Genomic DNA, 23,896 nt, shown 5'->3' on the forward strand with positions numbered 1-23,896 from the left:
GTCCAAGATTCTCTTTCTTTTTTGGCCGCCTACATTCTTCCTGACAGCTTTCCTCATCACAGAAGAACTCCCCAACTCCCTTTAACACCAATAAGACCAATCTGAAATTTAATCTATAGGGACAAGCTTACTCTGAAGCATCTGGTTTCCCTTCTCTAGAGTAGGACTGCAGGACTGAGAGAAGAGGGTGAAATATTCTGGGAGGTAAGGATTAAGTTTCCTTTGGTCTCTCCATTTTTTCCCTTGCTGCCCCTATTCTCTCATTCCAGTCTCCTCATCTCAGGGACTCAATCCACTTACCCATCAAAGCTGATCAGAATCTCCAAAACATGTAAAGGAGAGCAGGAAAAAAATAGAACTTTTTACTTAAACGAAGGTATGATTCTTAACCTATAGCAAGCCTTGGGAACTCACCAGCCTGCGTAGACTTCCGCCTGGCTTTCTTAATGTCCTCTTCAGTTTTGTTGCTTAGTTTGATTTCTAATTGCTGGGTTTTCATCTCCAGGTCTTTCTGCCTCTCTGTAAGGGCTTTCCGTGCCTTAGACCAAACAGAACAGAAAGGGAAAATGTAGCTCTTAAGAGATATAGAAAGATTTCAAAAGGTCACATAGTCCATCCTTCTTTTCAGCAGATAAGTTATGTTCCCCATTTTATAGATGAAGCCACAGAGTGCCCCAGAGAAGTTAAGTGATGTTTCCAAGGTTACACAGCTACACGTGGCAGAGCAAGTAACAGAGAGAAACCAGGTCCAGAAGTCCAGTTTGAATTCTCTTTCTGTTTCACTATTCTATGAAGTCTGTCAGAACCTAGATCTAGACACACCTAACCTTCTGTGTGCCAAGAATAACTTAATTGAATAGCAGGTGGTTGGCAGAATTAGGGATCATGTGTTCAGAGATAAATGTTACTCTAGATTCTGGTTCCGAATCTGCCACTAATTTGCTACATGGCTTTTCCAATATACTCAATAACTCAGTGTGTGATAATGATGGTAATAATAGTAATAGCTAACATTTACATAGTGCTTACTATGTGCCAGGCACTGTTCTACGTTCTGTACAGTTATCTCATTTGATCCTCACAACAACCCTGGGAATATTATCAACTCCATTTTACAGATGAGAAAACTAAGTGAAGTGACTTGCCCTGGGACATACGGCTAGTAATTATACAAAGCTGAGATTTAAACTCAGGTCTTCCTAACTCCAGGGCTAGTGTTCTCCCAAGTGCGTCATCCTGCTGATCCTCAGAAAACATAAATTATTTAGAAAACAATTCACTATTATCTAGGAAAACTGGAAAGCAGTCTGGCAGAAATTAGACTTTCACCTACCTGTTATGCCCCAATCTATAATAAATTCAAAATAGATATATAGCCCTAATATTAAAGATCATACCATTAAAAAAATAAGATATGAAGACGATATCTTTTCTCCTGTAAAATGATGGGGTTAGACTAAGAGAGTGCTGATATCCCTTCCAGTCCTGACATTTTATGGTTGTATGATTCTTTTCGTTGTATAACTCCTTGTATATGCTCCAAGCGGGAGCAAGGTTCTGGGATGCATTTGAAGCTTTTTCCAGGCCTACTCTCCCATCACTATTTTGCCTTTATTTGTTTCCTTGGCTATTGGCTATTGGCTATGTATTTTCACTCTTTTGCCAAGTTACCTCCTACCACCCCTAACATCATCAGATCTACACCCCCTGCAGCCACCACAACTTGTAGTGGAAGAAGGTACTTATAGGAAAAATTATCTGGGTCTGCCTATCTCTCCCAACTACCCCAGAAAGAATAAACCTATTCCCATTGCTAGGAAAACAACCAAAAACATATGCCTTACTAATGGGGAAGGGGCTGTCTTCCTAGATAGCATAATCTTATACTAGATTTGGGGTCAGAGGACCTGAGTGTGATTCTCTCACTGCCATTACTTGCTACCTGTAGGACCTTGGGTAAGTCAATTTAACACAACAGGTGTTCAATAAATATTGTTGAATGAGTGCAGGAGATACTTGGGAGAGAATTGCTCTAGCCTACTTCTATTGGCTCTGGGTTGGGGTATATCAAGGATCACTGTCACTTCACTGTGTCACTGTGGGACTCTGGGAGCCTTGTCTGCATGACTTCAACACAGGCAGTTTTTCCTGGGCTTCTCCATCCACCATTTATAATGTTTGCCAAGCAGGTGATCCTTTCCCTGCTCTGAGACAGCCTACCTTCTCCACCGAGGCATATCGACTGGCCAGTTGTTTCCTCAGATCAGCAATATGATGGTCGCACTTCTTCATGTCTTTCTTGAAATTTTCACGGAAATTCATCAGGGGCTTTTCCACTTCACTGTGGAGCTGGTGGGAGGAAAACAATGGGAAGGGGAGAGGCTCAGTGCTCCAGGGTAACAGTCATTCACCTTGATTAGAAGAATCCATAAAGAGAAATTGTCCTCAGCTCTAGCTCCCGTGTAATGTAGTAAAAAGAGTACTAGACTTGAAATCTGGACACCTAGGTTTGAATCCTAGCATTCAACACTTACTAGCAATGACCTTAGAGACTAACAGCAAGTTAGTCTGAGCCTCAGTTTTCTCATCTGTAAAATGGGCATAATATTACAAAGGTGGTTGTTAGGAACACAGTTTGTAAATCTTAATGTTCTATACGTCAGTCATTATTATTATACCTATATTATAATGCAATTTAACATTATTATCTACTGAAACAGAAATACCAGGAGCCAAAGTAGAAATGAATATACCAACTTATAGTACACTCTTGAGAATTAGACCAAAAACACCTGGGAAATTGTTACATTTTCTTACCAAATTAATAATATAATTAACAGTATAGTAATATTATTAATAATATAACATTAAAAGTAATAATTAGCTGCATGACCTTGGGCAAGTCACTTCTCTTCTCTGATCATCAGTTTCCTCATCTATAAAATGAGAGGAAGAGGACTAGATGCTTACTTCAGCCCTGGAATTTACATACTGGAAGTTCTCTTTGTTCCTGTGGCATCTTCCTCTTCCCAAAACCTCCACAAGAAAGGCACTCAGGTCAGCCAAGTTTCACTTTTCTCCAGGCTATATCTTCAGACATTCTCTACCATGCCCAAGGCAAGGCTACCCCTCTTTCCCCCTTCATGTCACACCCCCCCTTTCTGGCTTCCTTAATGTGTTGCCTTCCACCATTAGTATGTAAGCTTTTTGAGGGCAGGGACTGTCTTTCTACTTGTATTTATATTCCCAGTGCTTGGCACATACCAAGCACTTAATAAACGCTTATTGACTCTAGCAGTCTTTGGTTCCTCCTCACTGTCTGATTTCCTCTTTTCCTTTTCTTCTTCCTGCATTCCTTCCCTTCTTCCCCCTAGGAGTAGAGACTTGCTATGGCACATGTATTTAGTCGTCATAGAACAGCATCACTAACAGAGGGCTACTGAAACAGAAATGACAGGAGCCCAAACTAAAATGAATGTACCAACTTGCAGTGCACTGCCCTCTTGAGAATTGGACCAAAGACGCTTATAAACTCTGATTTAGAGATGGGTGAATAACTCAATTGACTTGAGGAAAGTATATCAACATCTTTGACTTAGAAAGAATTAAAATTGATTTTTTGAAGTATGGCAAAAATATAGGCTCCTGTCCAGGGAAAGAGTTTACACAGGAATGTATTTGCCTGGTGTCTTATCAATCCAATCAGAAGGGCTTTAACTTGAAGAGGAAGGGGAAGGGAGGAAGTGCTTCAGTTACATCTACCATTCGATCCCATGGAGAGCAACTGTAATGTAGGAAGAGTGCCCAGAAATTCATGAGAGAAGATCCAAGCGAGGAGCCAGGAATAAAACCCATGACGTCATATGTCAGTATGAATCAGCCACCACTCAACTGCTTGAAATTCTCCACGCTATATTTTTTGCTCTTTCAAGAGGTTCATAAGAAAGACAGAACATGGTCTTGGAGCAGATCAAAGGTATAGAAAGAAGGTTCTAAGATTCACAGCCAGAGATCTGAGCCCAGTTAACATCATTTGGGCAAGCATTTGATTAAAAGCTTTTAACACCTGCAGGGAGCATATCAAGCTTTGGAATTTTAAAGAAAAGAGGGAACTGAGGTCCCACCTTGGGGAAGAGAAGACCTAAGTTGGTGGTAGAAGTGGTTGACAGAGTGGGCTGGTAGAGAGAGTGGTGGGAGAGAAGACATGATACTTGTCTTTGATGATTTAAAGAGTTGTTAGGTTCTGCTTGGCCTCAGAGAGAGAAGAACTAGGAACAATGGGTAGAAAATGTTAGAGGCCAATTTTAGCTCTATGTAAAGAAATACTTCCTAACAATTAGAGTGGTCTGAGAATGGAATGGATTGCTTTAAGGAATAATGACTTCTTCCAAAGGACTTCAAGTGTAGGCCAGATGACAACTCCTGGGGAATGTTATGGAGTAAGATTAATGCAAGTATAAAGTACCAAGCCTGAATTACAGAGAGTCAAAAAATTTCTGATTCTAAGGAAAATCCAGTGTGAGTTTAAAAGTGTTTTTTACCTAGCCCTAAGAAAAAAAACCAGAATTATTATAAACAATGATTAATAGTGATTGAAGTTTGGGGCAAGAAAGTATTTCAACCATGTCATATTGTTTGTATATTTTCAAATTTTGTTCTGTTTTATTTTGACTATTAGCAAAACAAAAGTAGTGACAATTAACTAGTGATTTATGCTTTCCTATTAACATAAGTTATATCTTAATAGAAAAAACTAATATACTAGATCATGAGCTAAACTATATGGAGATTATTTACATTTCCTTAAAATCTTTTTCTATATGGTATTTTGACTTTAGTTTGAAAAACAAAAGTAGTACTGAGGACTCACTAGTGATAGTCTTTCCTTTTAACAAAGGTTATATGTTTATAGGAAAAAAAATATAATTAACTGGATCGTGCACTCTTGCTAATCATCATAGTTATTCATACTTTGGGTTGGCCTATTTTCAGGGCCCATATTAAGAGACAACACTTAAGAGGAACCAAGCAGCTTTTAGAGCATAAGACCTTAACTTTTGTCTGTGGACTCCTCAGAATACTTTTTTAAAAATCCATAATGAAAGGAAATGCTAAATTTCAGTTGTGAAATAGTGAAAATAAAGATGTATTTTTTTTTTCTTTCCAAGTTCAGGAATCCCTTGAAATCTTTCCAAGGACCTTAGGTTAAGAACCCTTATTGTACAGGATTGTTTTTTTAATAAAGTCACAGCAACAGACATATTAGAGTTGGCAGGCAAAATTTTGTCTGCATCTTACCTTTGCCCCTTACATTCTATGTTTTTTCATAATTTGTTCTATCTGCCTTATTAAGCTGAAACCTCCTTTCAGGCCATAGACTGTCATTTTCTCTTTTACCTTTGACTCCCTGGCACAGGATCTGGCAAGTAGTAAGTACTTAATTCAGTTCAATTCATTCAACTCATTAAACATTTGTTAAATCGACACCAGGGTAATGCAACTCTCCTATGCTCAACCCTCTTTGTTTGACAGGTATATGATGCAGCAAAGAGTCTCCAGTCATATAGTTTTACTTAATGGAATTAACAAGTTCCCCATTTAAAATGAAAACCCTACAGGGAAGGTTGATATAAGATCACAGAACTTAGAGATAGGAGACCTTAGAATCATCTAATCCAACCCCCTCATTTTAGAGATAAGGAGACTGAGGTCCAGGGAGGGTGACTTGCTTAATATCACACAGGTGGTAAATTTCAGAGGCATAATTTGAACCGAGGTTCTCTGGCACCATAGTTCTTTTCACAGTGTTCTTTTCACAGATGTTTCCATTATAGGTTGAGACTATAAGTCATTCACATAGCACTGTTAATTATCTTGATCTCAGATATACTTCCCTCCTAACACCTACCTGAGCTTAATATGAAAGAGAGTCTAGGCCAGGGGTGGGGAACCTGCAGCCTCGAGAGGCCACATGTGGTCTTCTAGGTCCTTTGGTGCGGCCTTTAGACTAAGTCCAAGTTTTATAGAACAATTTTTTTTTTAATCAAGGGAATTTGTTCTGTGAAGTTTGGATTTAGTCTAAGGGCTGCACTTGAGGACCTAGAGGGCCTCATGTGGCCTCGAGGCTACAGGTTCCCCACCCCTGGTCTAGGCACTTTAACAGAAGGACTAGAAAGGAGGAGAATTTTGTAGCAGTGGGTAATATGGGCCACCACAGAAAGTGGTGGAGGTGAATCAAGGGAGTTTTGAACAGCCAGAAGGCAGCATGAGAGAAGTGGGCACCTGAAGAGCTGGGTCTAGAAATCCTAAATGACAGTATAAGCTTTGTCCTTGTTTGTCCCATGTGAGATACGCAGAAGGGTGCCACAGACAAACTTATATCATATCTACTGCACATGATAGATCATGCACTTCTTATAGAATCTAAACTTGAAAAAGACCTTAGAAACAATTCAGTGAGCTCAAAGGTAAGTATCAGAGCCTATATTCAAACCCAGGTTTCCTTGATTCTACAGGTATTCGGAGGGCTTTGGGGGAGAGCTCAAGCAAGTCACTGCTTTCACTCCATCATCTTGCCTCTGCCCTCCTTGACTCTAAATTCAGGGCTCTTTCTTATCGTTTCACCAACTGAAAATTTTTCCTTGGGGAAAATGCCATCCTAGGTAGACCTAATGGCTGACCTATCCCATGAAAAAGTGGAAACTACAAAAGGTCCCTTTAAATATCAAAGACATGTTAGAACCTAGTCCTTTTGGGATATACCTGGGGAAGGGAGAGGAACCCCCTTGTTACCCCCCGGAGATGTACATATCTGACATGATGGGATGTAGAGAGGAAGGTCACCTTGGAAGAAAACTTGAGATGGACTTCAGCCTCATCAGCCAGACTTTTCTTTACTTGGGCCCAGGCTTCTCCTAGGGAGCTGTAGAAACAAAGAAACAAATAGTAGGGTTGGGCCTAGAAGAGAATTACAGTATTCTCATGTCCCCCATAAGGGACATGCTAATCTCAGAGACGCAAGAGTAGAGGGTTTGGAAAACCATGACACAGAGGCCAGGTAAGCTATAGAAATCAAGAGTATAGTAAATATACAAACACTAGAGGGCAGAGAATTTGTCCAAAGGTTCATTTAAATAGCCAATGCTGGTGCAGCTAGGTGGCACAGTGGATAGAGCACCAGCCCTGAAGTCAGGAGGACTTGAGTTCAAATCTGGCTTTAGACCAAACACTTGACACTTACTAGCTGTGTGACCCTGGGCAAGTCACTTAACCCCAACTGCCTTGCAAAAAAACTCCAAAAAACCAAATCAAAACAAAACAAAACAAAACAATAAATAGCCAATGCCTAGGGGAGATGTACAGGGGCTGAGAGTAGAATGAGGAAGGTGATCAAATGGGCAAGCAAATGAAGAAAGGCTTAGAAACTTAATCAGCACAAGAAAGAGGTCAATAAAGGAAAATGGAGGCAGCAAGGAAAGGACCCTGACCATTTTTTTGATCCTCAGGTGTCTTACAATCCTCTTGCTCTGGAGAGAACTAATCCAGGGTAATCCTGGAATGGATGCTTTCGAGCCAATTTATAAGAAACCCAATTTCATTATTTTATAGTTAACACTTGGTAGGTTGTTTTTTGCTTTTGTTTTGGAGGGAGGGAATGTTGGTTTCTTTTATTTTATGAAACCAAATCTATTGCTTACTTTATTTACTAGATTCAATTCTAAGTGACTTTTTGGCCATTTTGACAAATTGGATTTATCCCCAAAGAATGAAAACCTGCAACCACTAATGATTTAAAAGCTCATGCTGCAAAAACTTGTAATTGGGGAAAATCACCAAATAGGAATTCTAGAAACGTGAGATTGAACTACAGCATGGTTGGATTGAATGTGCAGTCTCCTGAAGTGACTTCTTTCAGAATAACAATGACAACAATAAGCATTTATATAGTGCAAAGCCTTTTACAAATATTATTTCATTTTATTCTGACAACCTTGGAAAGTAGGTGCTATTAGTATTCCCATTTTCAAGACTGGGAAACTGAGGCTGAGAGAGGTTAAGTAACTTGTGCAGAGTCATACAGCCAGTAAACGTCTAAGGTTGGATTTGAACTCATCTTCTTTACTCAAGGTTCAGTGCCACCTACCTAGCTGCCTGAGCAAGGTTCATTTGTAGGAGTTAAAACGATTCTGTTTGTCATATTACTTTGAGTTACAGCTCAACAATAGAAGGAGGAGGATCAGTGATTCTAATTCCTAGCTCTGAGCACTCAACTATCACATAAAACATTGGACAAGGACATATGGGACAAATTATTCTAAAAGGGGACTGGCCAAGCCTAGCCCTTATGGTCGTGATATAATTGCTAAGTGCACTTCAGAGTATATGCAGCTATGTCTGCATCTGGTCTACTAAGCACATGCTGAAGAAAGAGATGGACTTTTTATTGGCTGCTGAGTGGTAGTAGGAGGTCATACAACAAGACTGCCTGGGGCATCTTACTCCTTTTTCACTTCTCTGGTGGTAAGCAAGAAGGAAAAGCTACTGTAACCCTCATTCGATAGGGCAGCAACCTCAGGCCCACTCACCCAACAGACGAGTTGTCCTTCAAGGTAGTCTGCTGTAGTAACTTCTACCTCCACTCAGCAGCTAACAGGAAGATTATCTCTTTGCCACATGGTTTGCAGACCAGAAAAAAGTCATACCTACACATACTCTGAAACCTACATGGAGACTACATCATCCAATAAGGGTTAGACTTGGCCAGTGCCCTGTTACACTGTCACACTAAGCTTCTCCTGGATCCTTCAGAAGCTTCCTTATCTCTAAAAGAATATATTTAGTCTATTAAGATGTTGTTTGTCCTTTATTTTCAAAGAGGACCAATGACATTATAGGGTGATATCTTGACTTGTGCATGAATTGGATTTAAGTGAGGCAGAGTTGTACAAAGTCATCAGCCTCACTCTCTCTTCCAAAGTCATTGAAGTCCAATGACAAGACAAAAATCAGGATAACTGGAGATGGCCCAGGATGCAGTAGAGAGGCTCGAGGCCAACCTCTAAGTGCTCCACAGCAACATTGGAATAAATTATTGTCGTCTGCCCATTCTGCCTGAGGGGAAGTCTTCACATGCTTGAGATAGACATCCCCCTAACTCACTGACAGGTTTGAGGCCTGTCGGTTACCCTCAACTTGGTTTAGCTCATCTGCTGAGAAGGTTTTACCATGGTGTGGCTGCTGCACATGCTACAGCTTCCTGGAGCCACATGTGAGAGTTGGGTGACAGATGGACACCAAAGGCAGGTGAGCAGCCCCTGAAAAGAGCTTGGCAGGCCCTCACACCAGAGGTACTAGTCCTCTCTGAACACCCCATGTACCATTTACTAAATAGGATGTTAGATGTAACCTTTTGTTAGAATATATGTCTAGTGGCCATATCTTGAATCTGAAAAAACTAGCTTTTGGTAGTTGCTCAATAGAAATTAATTACGTTGAAAAGGTTCATTAATATTTTACTTAACATTCCTTTTCTCATCTGTTTTCTATTTTGCATCACCATTTATAAACAATGAGTTTCACCAAATTCACAAGTGAAATCCTCACTGCCTTGCTCCATGCTTCCTAGACCTCTTATCTTAAACCAAATCCATAAATCCATACTAAACATTAAGTTGCTTTAATTCATATCTGTCACCCAAAGAACAGTCTAACAAAGTATAGAAAGCCTCATTACAGAGTAACAGAATTTCAGAGTTAGAGGAGACCTCAGAGGCCATCTAACCCAACCTATACCCAACTTAGAATCGCCTTTACAATACTCCCACCAAATGGTCATCCAGCTATTGTTCTGAAGACTACTGGTAAAGGGGGAACACGCTACATTGCCGGGAAGACCAGCAATTTTTGCATAGCTCTCATTATGAGGAAGTTGTTTTTTTTTCCCCTCACATAATCAGATTTGTCTTGAAACTTTTTTACATTGCTATTAGTTCTGCTTCCCGTGGCCAAGTGGAATAAATCCAATCCCTCTTCCACAAGAGACAGCTCTTGTGTTCCCCCAAATGTTCTCTTCTCTAAACATTTCTAATTCCTTCAACTGAGACTCGACCTATAGGCCATTCATTTTCCAAGTTATTTTAATTCGTAAACTATTGAATGACCTATTCTGTTCCAATATTGTACCTGAAACTACCAGGGGGCTGGGCCGAGGCAGCCCCCAACCCAAAGCAGGCTGCTATGAATATTTTTGTACATGTAGTTTTTTTATCTCTCTCTTTTTTTTAAAATGTGTTTATTTAAATCTCTCTGGGGCATATGCCTTCTAATGGCATCACTAGGTTAAACAATATGGATAGTTTAGTGACTTTTTAAGGTATAGTTCCAAACTGCTTTTCAGAATGGCTAGACTAATTTATAGTTTTACTAGCAATGCATTAGTGTGCCTGTCCTTCTGTAGCTCCTCCTATAATCCTCATATGCCTTTCTTTAAAAAAAAAAATCATCTTTGTCAATCTGATAAGTGGGCATTTTAATTTGCATTTTCTTGTCATTAGTTATATGAAGTATTTTTTCCTGTGGTTGTTGATAGTTTTGATTTCTTCCTTTAAAAACTACCTGTCTCTATCCTTTGACCATTTATTTATTGGGTAATGACTCTTATTTGAATCAGTTCCCTCTAAAGCTTGGATATCAGAACTTAATCTGAGAAACTTGCTATAAAGATTTTTCTCCTAGTTAACCATAACTCTTCTAATTTTAACTGCATTCATTTTGTTTGAGCAAATTTAAAAATTTTATCTAATCAAACTTACTCATTTTCTCTTCTGTGACCCTCTTTATCTCTTCTTTGGTCAAGAACAATTTCCCTATCCATAACTGTGAAAAGCATTTCCTTTCTTTTTCCTCTAACTTGTTTATGATGTGAACTTTTATGTCTAGGTTCTATATCCATTTGGAGCTTACTTTCATAAATGGTGTAAGGTGTTGATTTAAACTTAATTTTGCCAGGTTGCTTTTCAGTTTGACTAGCAGTTTTTGTTGTTGTTGTTGTTGTTGTTTTAAATAGTGAGTCCCTTACCCCTGTAGCTGAGGTTTGGCATTATCAAACATTATGCTACTATGTTCTCTTGCTTCTATATATTTGACTACTAATTTGTCCGACTGATCAATTTTTAAATTTCTTAACCATTATCAAACTGTTTTTTATGACTCCTAGTTTGTCGTGTCGCTTGAAATTTGTTACTGTTAGGTCCTCTGCTTCCTAATTTCTTTTATTATTTCCCTTGAGAGTTTTGCTTTTGTTCCTTCATATGAACTATTAATATTTTTTTAACTCCCTAAAAATCATCTTTTGGTAGTTTGACTGGCATGACACTGAGAAAATAAGTTAATGTAAGTATTGTTACTTTTATTATACTGGCATAGCCCAACCATAAGCAATTACAATCTCTCCAATTATTTAAATCTGTTTATTTCTCTAAGGAGTGTTATGTAGATGTATTCATATAGTTCCTGTGGGTCTTGGGTGGACTGTCAAATATTTACTAGATTACGTAGTAATTTTGAATGGAATTTCTCTTTCTATCTCTCTTTGCTGGGTTTTATTGGAAACTTAGAAATGCAAGTGATTTATGAGGGATTGTTTTATATCCTGTTACTTTATTGGTTGTTGCTTCAATTAATTTTTAGTCAACTCTATAAGATTCTTTAAGTAGACCATTGTGTTATCTGAAAAAAAAAACCTCCTCTTTGACTATGATTTTTTTTTAAATACTAATTCTGATCTTAGCTCTGAGAAGTTGATTGCCTGACGATATACAGATAGTTGACCCAGGAACAGCTCCTACATTAATAATAAGCATTTTCCTATCAATTAAAATATAATTTATTTCATTCTTTATGAGGCTTTTGTGTAACCTACAAGTGTTTGGTCTATCTTATATCTTCTTTCTGAACTATGTTTTCCTGTATACTTGATCCCAACCTCAATTTGGGGAACATCATTTTAAAAAAAGAAAGATAACTTTGGTTACAGAAAAGTTTTTAAACGGTTCTGTATAAGAAAAACCAATACAATTAGAAGAAGGAAAGGTCCATACCTTTTCACCTAAGGGTGAAAAAAAATTTTGCAATAAACATCTCTGATAAAAAATCTGATATCACTCCAGCATATGCTTGAAAGAAAGGGAGAAGAGGGACTTCTTTGTGAACAATTTTAATTTTTTTCAGTTAAATATGAGGCAAGGTTCTCAGCTAAGAGGATAGGAGATGGAGAGCTATGGGATATTTGAGGAGGGATGGAAAAATTTCCCACATGTAGACTACTAAGTAAGACAAGATGATGAACAGAATCATGCATCAAAAGTTCATTATTTTTCACAGACTGACAGGTAACAATGCCCCATAAAACAAATACGACCTTGAAATAACCCTTGAGAATTCAACCAATAAATTATACTTGAATCAGAGAATTGCCTCAGACCAATTGGTTGCCCACAGTGCCTGGATATAAAATTCATCCATAAATTCTTAATACCATTTTAATATATTTGGCCACACTAAGTCCAAAAAAAAATCTGATATCTAAGATTTATAGGGAATTTAAGGAAGTCTACAAGATTAAGAAATATTTCCCAATTGGTAAACAAAGGCTATGAACAGTTTTCAAAAGGAGAAATACAACAATGATAGCTAAATCACTTAATCTCTCTGGGACTCAGTTTCTTCACCCATAAAATGAGATTAAATTAGAGATCTCCAAAGAACCTTATTAGTATAAATCTTTGATACTATCATCTGAAGAAAATAAATAATAACCAGAGAAATACAAAATTAAAAAAAAATTATGTATAACAAATTGTCAAAAATTTGAGGAAAATTTGGGGTTGCTAAGGTTTTGGAAAATACGTTCCACTACTGATAGAATTATGATTTGGTTCAAATGTTTTGGGAAACAATTTGGAATGATGCAAGAAAAATTACAAAACTGTTTGCACCTTTTGGCCCAGCAATCCCACTATTTGGGAAGTTACTGATAGTAATAAAAGACCTATCTGTACAAAAATATTCATGATAGCATTATTATCATAAGAGTGTTGGGCTTAGAGTTCAAATTCAAACTTGCTAGCTGTGTGACCCTGAGCAAGTCACTTTACCTCTTTCTGCCTTGGTTTCCTCATTTTAAAAATGGGGATAATAATTATAGCACCCATTTGCACAGTTGTTGTGAGATAAAATTTGTAGCCTGCTGTGCAAATCTTAAAGCCTTATATAAATACTAGCTATTATAGCTATCATCATCATCGTTGGCCTTCTGCAACATTTCAAAAACCAAAAGGAATATAATAGTTATCCCAGCAAGGCAGTGTGTGTGTGTGTGTGTGTGTGTGTGTGTGTGTGTGTGTAGGGGGGAGAGATGGTAATTACTAAATTTGATTAGGAATGGTGCCACACAGAATCTTTAATATAAGAAACTAGGGAATGCACGCAGAAAGAATATGCAGAACTTTTTCAATCACTAGAGAGCTATCCAAGATTGGGGACTATAAATTCTGCCAAGCCCACACCAGTAGATTTGCTTGGGACAGCAAATATCAAATTGGCGGGGGCGGGGGGAAGAGTATGAGATAGGAATTCCATAACAATATATCAAAAATTACAGAGCAGCTGGACTTCTTGAATGAACCAATCAGAAATATGAACAAGGCTTAGGTATCTCAATCAAAAGCATTTTAACCAGGCATGAAAAAATCCTTAATCAGTATGGAAGGATCGAAGGCCATTGGATGAATTTAAATGATACCAAACAAAGGGTATGTATGTTCAGATTCGATGAGGAGACTTTGCCATACTGGGATGGGCTGGAACAAAATCAGCATGATAATTTGTAATCAGGAATGAAGGGTTTTTGCTAGTTTACTCCTCAGCTATGGCATCCCAACCTCTGCTGATGCATACTTTTAAAAAATAAATTAAAACGTGTATAACTGTCACACCTGACAACAATGAAGGCCCTATAATACCATTGTCCTGCTCTGTGGGAGAAAATTGTGGGTAGAACGAATAATCTTATTTTCTTTATTTACATATCCTGTGAAATCTAATTTACACGGAGATATTAAGTTGCAAAAGCAGCTCAGGTTTCAGCAGTTAGCATCTCTCAAGACACTACAGAGTCTCAGGTTCCAGAACAGCTTTTAGGAAAACAAGTAGACATAGTCAAAATTTCAAATGTCTGAAAAGCAACATTGTAACTACTCAGCCAGAGTGAAAGCACTGACCATAGGGGGAGAGAGAGAGAGAAAGAGAGGGGGGAAGGGACAGAGAGAGAGAGAGAGAGAGAGAGAGCAGGAGCACGTATATGTGTGTAGGTCACAGCAGTGCATGCCTGTTTGTGGAACGGGATGCTCATGTTGGAAGCATATGTCCTGCTCATTGGCAGAACTGAGAGTACTTGGAAATAGCCCAGTTAGAAGAGGTAGGAGCTAAAAGGCTTCTGGGGGCTGGTGGCTGTAGTATGTGGGTGTGGTTAGGGTAGTCCCATTTGTGGACTGCCTGAGTTAGAACTTCATTTGCCAGTGACCACAGTGATTCCCCAAATTATCCAGGCATGAATATTTTCCTGGGCAGTGCTTGATGAATGGAGAGGTGGGGGCAGGGAAGGGGAGGAATGGGGGTTAATCTCATTTGAGCAACCAGAAGAAAAAAATCAGGAAAGGCAAGCATTGAATAGTACAATCTTAGCCAGGCCTGTTCGAAAACCATTTAGAGGATGCCACTTGTTTAAATATTTGGCCTAAGTATTTGGTTCAATTGAAGGCACATTTAATTGGAAATCCCTGTTTCCTGAAGGAATTAAACAGAGAGCAATAGAAGGCAAATTTTCTAACAATTAAAGCTATCCAAAAATTAAAAGACTGCTCCATGAAATAGTGAGCTCACTATCCCTTGAAATATTCAAATAAAATGTTTTGGGTTTTTTTGGACCTGACCTTTGGTGATTTCTTTAGTTTAAAAAAATCTTCACTGAGGAAACACTGCCAATTCAGATGGGGACCTGCCCTGCAATTTAGACTTAGAGAGTTGCTTGGGGTACTGAGACATTAAGAGACTTGCCCAGTGTCACACAGACAGTACATTAGGGATAGTACTTGAACCCTGACTTTAAGGCCTGTTTCCTAGTTATGCATCTCTATCTGATAACTTCTTATCAGATTGAAAATAAGAACATGAGGGGCAGCTAGGTGGTACAGTGAATAGAGCACTAGCCCTGGAGTCAGGAAGATTTGAATTCAAAAATGGCCTTAGATACCTACTAGCTGTGTGACCCTGGGCAAGTCATTTAACCCCAATTCCCTCAACAACAACAACAACAAAAAGAAAAAAGAAAAGAAAAGAAGAATGTGCAAACGTTTTCTTCTCTGGGATGCTGCAGAGGCAATTCCTATGCTGGGTAGGAGGGTTGATTAGATGGCCTTTCAAATTCCAAACCTAAGATTTTATGATCTTTCAGGCAAGGAGCTGATTAGGTTCAACCTTCTTCCCATAACCACAAAGCTAAGAACATCCCACTCTGGAATTGGCTATCATGTGAAAGAAGGGCTGATAACATAATTAAGAGAAATGGGTAGAAGTTGTAGAAGGGCAGAAAAACTTCTTAACACTTAGAGTTGCTCAAAGGAGAAATGGGCCACCTTAGGAGTCAGGAGTCTTTCCCTTATTCTTTTCAAGCAGAAGCTAGAGGATAACCTGTCAGGGATGATATATGGTGGATTCTTTGTCAGGTGGTAGGTTAAATCAGAGGGATGCAGAGGTCCCTTAAATCTCCGAGATTCTTTAATTCTTCTATATCTGCCCCAATCATCCTCATGTGCTGCTGTATAATCCAAAGGGGTTGGAGTTATTACTACTGCACATGAGATGTTTTTAGGGGCTTAGGGACCACTGGATGTTGCAAGAACAAAATCTGGTATGGTTTTGATTAAAACACTCCGTGATGCTGAACAGGGGATATAGAGATACTTTCAAACATGATTAGCAACCAGCAGAAAGGGAAGTTTTTATAAGTACTTGGGCTAATGCCCAGCTTTCCCAGATGGCAGTGCTATGGTGTCCTGCCAGCCACATTAACCAAGACTACTCTGCATAAGAAAGTGACTCTGCAGAAGGACCTCTGTCTAATAATCTTGGAGGTGTTGGATATGAAAACTGGGGTCCACAGAAGAACACGGTTCATAAGACTCAAGTTAGAAGACCTGGATTTGAAATCTCTCTCTGCTCTTTACTACCAAGATGACTTTGGGCAAATCACTTCCATTCTCTGAGCCTCAGTTTCCTCCTATATAAAATGAGTGGGTTGATCTACATCAGGGGTTCTTAACCATTTTCATATTGTGAACCCCTTTGGTAGTCTGGTGAAGCCTACAGACTCCTCAAAATAGTGTTTTTAAATGCATAAAATAAAATGCATAAGATTGCAAAGGAAACTAATTATATTGAAATACAGTATCAAAATGTTGAAATAAAATGAAACAAATTCACAGATAGCAGGTTAAGAACCCATGATCTCAAGATCTCAAAGGTTTTTTCTCACCCTGGCGATCTTAGTGACAAAGACAGAGCCCAAAGTCTCCATAGTATGCCTGGCAAATAGAAAGGTTCAATAAGGCTCCTAACAAGCCTAATCTATAAATGAAGCAGGAGCTTAAGCTGACATATGGAGATCTCTCCAAGCATACCATATTTGTACAAATAGCAAGAAAACTAGACAAAAAGGAAAATTGAAAACCTCCTTCTTAACCTCCCCACCACCATCACCCATCTCTCCTGCCCGAAAACTCACCCTTCTTCCTGAGCTGCCAAGGAATTCTGAGAGAGCTTGGCTAAGTTCTTGGCATATTCTTCTTCGATCTTAATTCTGTAAAGACATAAAACCCAATGAATCATTTTTCCAGCATGGAAGTTTGCCCAGTGATACTACAGACCAAAAGGATGTGTTGGTTACTGCTTTCCCCCTTCCCTCCTGCCCTCATTCTTTACCAAATATCTTTTCAACCCTTCTGGAAATTTGGTCTGGAATTTCAGTGAAAGTCTTGCTTTCTCAAAGGTTCGAATAGCCCAGTTTTCCCCACTAATTAGGCTTTGGCATTTTTATTTCTATGGAAATATAGTTATCCAATAGTCTGCATTTGGTTCATTGCAATGTTCCATGAAAGAACACTTGCTTTGGTGCCGTCTTCCTCCAACCTAGCCCTTTATATACTTGAGGTTTACTCAGTTTCTATCTCATTTGGCATTGCTACATTATCCCAAAGATAACTACTCACTGCCAAAAAAATGATCCCTAGTTGTGCTACATCTCTGAATGTCAGAAGCAGTATTAATCTGTTCTTTAAAAATATAGATTTAAAACTGGAAGGGATATTAGAAATCAAGTGATCAACCTTCCTCATCTGTAAGATGAGGAAGCGGAGGACCAGAGATTAAGTGAATTACTAAAAGTCACACAAATAGTAAATGGCAAAACCAGGATCCAAACCCTAGGAACAGCATGTTTCCCTCTGAACTGTCCTGTCTCTCTATTGCCAGTGCTCAGGCACTGGCCACTGTTTCCCTGATCACTCCCTTCAGGCTAAGAGGCATGAAATTAATATGGCTACGCAGGCCCCTGGAGCAATGGTTACCTTTCCCTAATGAATTCTGACATTTCCTTCTGCATCTGTTTGCCTTTCAGTTGCTTCTGAAGAAGAATCTCAAACCCAGCCACAGTGCCATTGCCTTGGGGATCCTTCTTATCAGCCTGGAAAGGAAAAAGATGGGGTATGAAGAGCTTGGGGGCTAAGTGGAACCACGGAGGATCGTAATTTTGTTACTGTTTAACATGGGTTTCTGAGCTCTAACAAGGCAAAGACAGATGGGTGGATTGTGGAGGATGGGACATGAAATGAGAACTTTAGAAGGAAATGCTAAAGACATCCTGGTGACCTGGCAGATGGAACAGTTTGATCTACAAGGGCCTTATTTTCCTTACTTCATAACTTTCTCAACTCATTTCCTAGGGAATAACAAGAAAATGTACAACTTGGCTAACATAACTCATTCCAAGTAGGACCTATGTGGTGAACTACAAAGTACTAGGAATGACTTTTTTTTTTTAAAGCAAACAGAGAAGAATATATGTTCACAAACAGGTACTGTCCTTTGAAATTTAGAGCCCTCATAGACAGCATTCATGCTGGCTTCCCTTCAGGCCTGGCCCTAGGACTATCTCCAGTACCATAATGCACGCCAGCCCTCAGCATCTCCTCCAGGTCAGACATAGTACCCCTGCCTTCTCACCAGGCTCCCTGGGGCCTCAGGGCACATCATCAGTTGCCACAAGGTTGAACCTCAAAAGAGAAAATGAATGGTTTAATCACATGCCTCCTACAACTCAGCTTTCTCTAACCACACATGCTCTTAATGGCCTCTCTCTCCTCAATAGCTAATGTAAACCTTTATCCTCACTCTATTCATGTGATTCTGATCAGCTGGCTGCCATTGTACAAACCCTGTTCCCTATCCCCAACTGGCCACTCCCTTACTACAAACCACCTTAAGCCTACTCCAGATTCCAGTGCCCCACTCCAAATCTGCCCACTTTTCCCACTGTGCCATCTGAAAGCCTGCTCCAAGATTAACATATTTCCTTTCACCAGAAAATTCTTTTTTTCTTACTTATTCCGTAAGACCTGGTTCTTTTCTAATGACACTGCTTTCCTTGTCACTATTTCTAGTACCAGCTACAATATCCCTCATGCCTCCTAATTAACTGGTCACAAGGAATAGGAATATTCCATGCTCTCCAGTGCCATACTCGCCCTCTACCATCTTCATTAAGCAACTTCTCTTTCTTTGAGGGTTATAGGATCCCAATTTATTACCAAATTCAGATCCTTATGGCTGTGATCTATTGACACTTACCTTCCTTCTTCAGTGAATTCAGTGCCTGATTCACAGTCTTTCATTGTTACCCATCTCCTGCCCTCCTACTAGAGAACTTCAAAATACATACTGATCCTCTCACAAATTCCTTAACTCCTCAGTTCTTCAGTCTGCTCAAGTGCCTCAGTCTACTCCACTTTACTTCACTTACACACAGATATCCTTGATCTTGCTGCCACTCACAAATATTCCACTTTTTTTCATGAACTCTGAAATTTCTTTGTCTGATTATGATCTTTTATTATTCCAGATTCCCTAGGCATTATGATCCTTAATACTGTTCTTCATCTTCATAGTGTTCTCAACTCTCTCTGAGTCCTCTGTTTTTTTCCCAGGATATCACCTTTGCATTGCCTTCACCCTGTTCTCTTCCTATCTTGACCCTTTAGTGAACCAATTTAACTCTACATTATCTTCTACTCTTGAATTCCACACTTAATCCCAACCCTGAATTACTCTCACCATCTACTGCCTCTCCTATATATGTGATACTGAACAATACTGGAGGAAATCACAAAACCATGCTGCCTGGGTCTATTAAAAGTTTATGTTACCTAATCTCAACCGAGTCTTTACTGATACAAGACAAATACCCACTTTCTCCTAATAAATTCATTACTCTCTCCACAGTGACTGTTCCAAACATTTTCATCTCTCCTCAAGCCACCCAACAGCATTCTTCTTCCTAACTCTTAGCTGAGGACCTTAGCTCATACTTTACTGGAAAAATGGATGTCATTCTGTGAGAATTCCCCCCTTCTCCCTTCTTATATTTTCTTTCTTTCCTTTAACATTCCCTGCTTTAGGCTTTAGGATTATAGATTTTTAAAAAATGGCAGAGTGCTTTCTTTCTCAGTAGTTAAGAATAATTTGTTTAATATAGGTATTAATTTTTCTTTAAAAGTTTGATAAAATACTCCAACAAATCTATCAAGATGAGGAATTTGTTTTGGGTACGTCCTTTACAGCTAATTCTATTTCCTTTTCTGAAATTCAATAATTTAATATCTAAAAAAATATCAAATAGAGATATCAAGGTATCTCTATTTGATGTTCTGTTAGTTTGGGTACTTTATATTTTTGATAGTAATTCCCTATTTCTTTTGTGATCTCTTTCGTTGGCATATAACTATGCATAGTAGGGCCTGATAATTATTTTTATTTCTTCTAGTTTTGCTGTGATTTCGCCTTTTTCATTTGTTGAATGAACAAATTCTTTTTTCTTTCTTAATCAAGTTGGTTAAAATTTTGTTAGTCTTTTTAGAGAATCAGCTTTTAGTTTGGTTTATCATTTCTTCAGCCTTTTTGTTTTCCAATTTATTCTTCCTATAAATTTCAAGATTTTCTCTTTCGTAGTTATTGAGTTAGTTTATTAAATTGTATAATCAATTAATTAATCCTTTTTTGTTAATATGTTGCTAAATATAAAAAATTATTAAGCATTTACTATGTGTTTTAAATATAACGTGCAATTTTTGGGATAATTTTTCCTCTTAGGACTGCTTAGCTTCATCCCAAAAATTCTGCCATGCTATCTCATCATTATCGTTGTCTTTCATATAATTATTATTTGTTTCTGTGATTTTTTTTGTTTGACTCACTTGTTATTTGGAATTTCATCTTTAAGCCTCCAGTGTCTTTTTCAGTGTTCTCTGAATTGATTACTATTATTATTTTGTTATGGTCTATAAAGAATGTGGTTAGTACTTTTGCCTTTTTACATTTATCTGCAATTTCTCTGTAGCCTAACATGTTGTCAATTTCCGTAAAAGGGCAATGTGGTGCTAAGAAATATTTGTTTTCTTAAGGGGTGCCATTCAGAAGGCAGCTAAATTCTCCAACTTTTTTTTCCCAAATTTATATTTTCCCTTTTATTTTCTTTGTCAGCTTTGTCCAATTTTGAAAGAACATTAAAGTTTCCTACTATTGTGTTACAATCTATGTCTTTTTGCAATTCAGTATTTTTTTCTCTTATGAATTTATATGCTATGACATTTGGGGCACATAAGTTTAATATTGATATTGCTTCATTGGCTATTTGGTTCCTTTAAGCATAACGCATTTTCCTTGTTATCTCTGCTTATACTGTAAAATTTAAAAACAAAACAGTCCCTGACCTCAAGGAGCATATATCTACTGGGGGAAAGAGGTATAGAAAAAAATGTGTACATGGGAAACTAAATAATATAACACTCCTGCCCAAGCAGGCATGGGTGGTTTCCTGAAGGACTGTGTATGGTGTATATCATCAGTTATAGTACAAAGCTTTAAGGTTTACAAAATACTTTACAAATGTCATTTCCTTTTATCCTCACAACTACCTTGGGAGGGAGATGCTATTATTACCCTTTACTTGCACAAAGTTACACAGTAAGTATCTATATACCCTTCTAGTCCCTCCCTTATCCTGTTAACTAGGCCTCTTATCTCTTTATAAGTTTAGAAGACTTTTATACCCTTTCAGATGCACATGTTGTTCTCTCTTTAACCCAGATCTGATGAGAGTAAGTTTTCAGTACTACCATCCCTCCACCCCCACCTGTTTCCTTTCTATCATTTCTTCCTTTCACGCCCCTTTTGTATGAGATCATCACTCCTTTTTACCTTTTCCTACCCAATTTTGCTTTTCAGAACTCCATCATACTCAATTCAGTCCTAACCTTTCCTTCAAACTATGTTAGTAATGGTGACAGTCTTAAGAATACTGATAACATTTTCATATATAAGAAGTAAATAGTTTGATCTTAATCCCTTATAATTAGTCTTTAATGTTTTCCTTACATTTCTTCTGGATCTTACATATCAAATTTTCCACTGAATTCTGGTATTTTTGTCATTAATACCTGAAAATCTTTCAGTTCGTTAAATGCTCATTTTTTTCCCCATTCAGGATTATATTCAACTTTGCTGGGCAAGTTATTCTTGGCCGCAACCCCAGCTCTTTTGCTCTTTGATGTATAATGTTCTAAGACCTACAGTCTTTTGTAGAAGCTGCTAGATCTTGTGAAATCCTGATTATATCTCTTCAGTATTTAAATTGTTCTTTTTTTTCTTCTCTCTAGCAATATTTTCTCCTTAACCTGGGAGTTTTGAATCTTGGCTATTTACAAGAATGTCAATTCCTGTAAGTTTTTTCCCTGAGATCTCTTTCAGGTGGTAAATGACAGATTTTTTTTTTCTGTTTCTACTTTACCCTCTTGTTCTAGAACTTCAGGGCAATTTTCCTTAATAATTTCTTATAATATTCTATCAAGATTCTATTTTTTTTTAATCGTAATTTTCAGGTAGTCCAACAAATCTTATATTGTCTCTCCTTGATCTGTTCTCCAGATCAGTTGTTTTTTTTTTAATGAGATGTTTTAGATTCTCTTCTATGTTTTATAGTTTTATTATTTCTTGGTGTCTCATAACATCATTTGATTCCCCTTGCCCAATTCTAGTTTTCAAGGAGTTGTTTTCTTAGAATTTTAGACCTCTTTTTCCAATTGGTTAACTTTCTTTCCATAATTTTCTTGGATTGCTTTTATTTTTTTCAAAACTTTTTCCTCAATCTCTCTTATTTGACTTTTGAAGTCCTTTTTAAGTTCTTCCAAGAATTCTTTTTGGGCTTGTGACCATTTGATATTACTCTTTGGGGTACGAGTGATTTTTTTTTTAACCCTCATTATCTTCCTCTGAATATGAACCCAGCTCTTCTTTTATACCGTAGCAGCTTTCAAGACCAGATGGATTTACAAGTGAATTCTATCAAATATTTCAAGATCAACTAATTCCAATATTATATAATTTGGAATAATAGGCAAAGAAGAGATCCTACCAAATTTCTTTTATGAAACAAATATGATACTGATACTTAACCCAGGAAGAGTAAAAACAGAGAAAGAAAATTATAGACCAATTTCAATAATAAATACGGATGCAAAAATCCTAAATAAAATACTAGCTAAAAGATTACAACAATATATTACAAAGATTATACATTATGACCAAGTGAGATTTAAACCAGGAATGCAAGGATGCTTTAACATAAGGAAAACTATTAACACAATCGATTATATCAATAATAAAAGTTTTACGGGCAGCTAGGTGGCGCAGTGGATAGAGCACCAGCCCTGAAGTCAGGAGGACCTGAGTTCAAATCCGGCCTCAGACCAACACTTGACACTTACTAGCTATGTGACCCTGGGCGAGTCACTTAACCCCAGTTGCCTAAAAACTAAATAATAATAATAATAATAATAATAGTTTTTAAAAATCATATGATTATATAAATAGATGCAGAAAAAGCTTTTTATAAAGTACAACACTCATTTCTATTAAAAACACTTGAAAGTATAAGTGGATTTTTCCTTAAATTGATAAAAAGCATTTATCTAAAACCATCAGCGAGCTTTATTTGTAATGGGGATGAGCTTCTCAGTAAGATCAGATGTGAAACAAGGATGCCCACCACCACCAATATTATTCAATATTGTATTGGAAATTCTAGCAATAGCAAAAAGAGAAGAAAAAGAAATAGAAGGAATCAGAATAGGGAATGAGGTAATAAAACTAACTCTTCTTTTGTAGATGATGAGATGATATACATGGAAAATCCTAAAGATGCAACTAAAAAGTTAGTTGAAATCATGGTTTCTGTTTAAGTCAACAAGTCAAGTCAACAAGCATTTATTAAGTGTCTACTATTTGCCACATACTGTGCTAAGCACAAATAAAGGTAAAAAACAGTTCCTGATCTCAAGGAGCTCACAGTCTTATTGGAGAGACAACACGAAAGTGACTTTGTACAAACAAGAAATATATAATATAAATTAGAGATAATCAACAGAGGGAAGGCACTAGCATTAAAAGAGATTAGGAAATACTTCTTGTAGAAGGTAGGACTTTGGCTGAGACTTTTTAGGAGTTGATATGA

General features: G+C 37.8%; 1 protein-coding gene across 4 annotated transcripts in view; it reads right to left on the reverse strand.

Moving 5' to 3' along the window:
• Positions 1–23,896, reverse strand: part of GAS7 (growth arrest specific 7) — a 282,466-nt gene that overhangs the window by 15,551 nt on the left and 243,019 nt on the right. For all 4 annotated transcript variants that reach the window (XM_027850132.1, XM_027850135.1, XM_027850134.1 and 1 more), the window contains exons 7-11: positions 17,682–17,797; positions 16,841–16,915; positions 6,844–6,922; positions 2,221–2,349; positions 415–538 (exon numbers count right to left, since the gene is read on the reverse strand). In XM_027850132.1, the coding sequence (XP_027705933.1) occupies positions 415–538; positions 2,221–2,349; positions 6,844–6,922; positions 16,841–16,915; positions 17,682–17,797 (523 nt within the window). The remainder of the gene's footprint in view (positions 1–414; positions 539–2,220; positions 2,350–6,843; positions 6,923–16,840; positions 16,916–17,681; positions 17,798–23,896) is intronic.

The sequence above is a fragment of the Vombatus ursinus genome, unplaced genomic scaffold, assembly GCF_900497805.2.
Source record: "Vombatus ursinus unplaced genomic scaffold, bare-nosed wombat genome assembly UNPS02008996.1, whole genome shotgun sequence".
Taxonomy (NCBI): Eukaryota; Metazoa; Chordata; class Mammalia; order Diprotodontia; family Vombatidae; genus Vombatus; species Vombatus ursinus.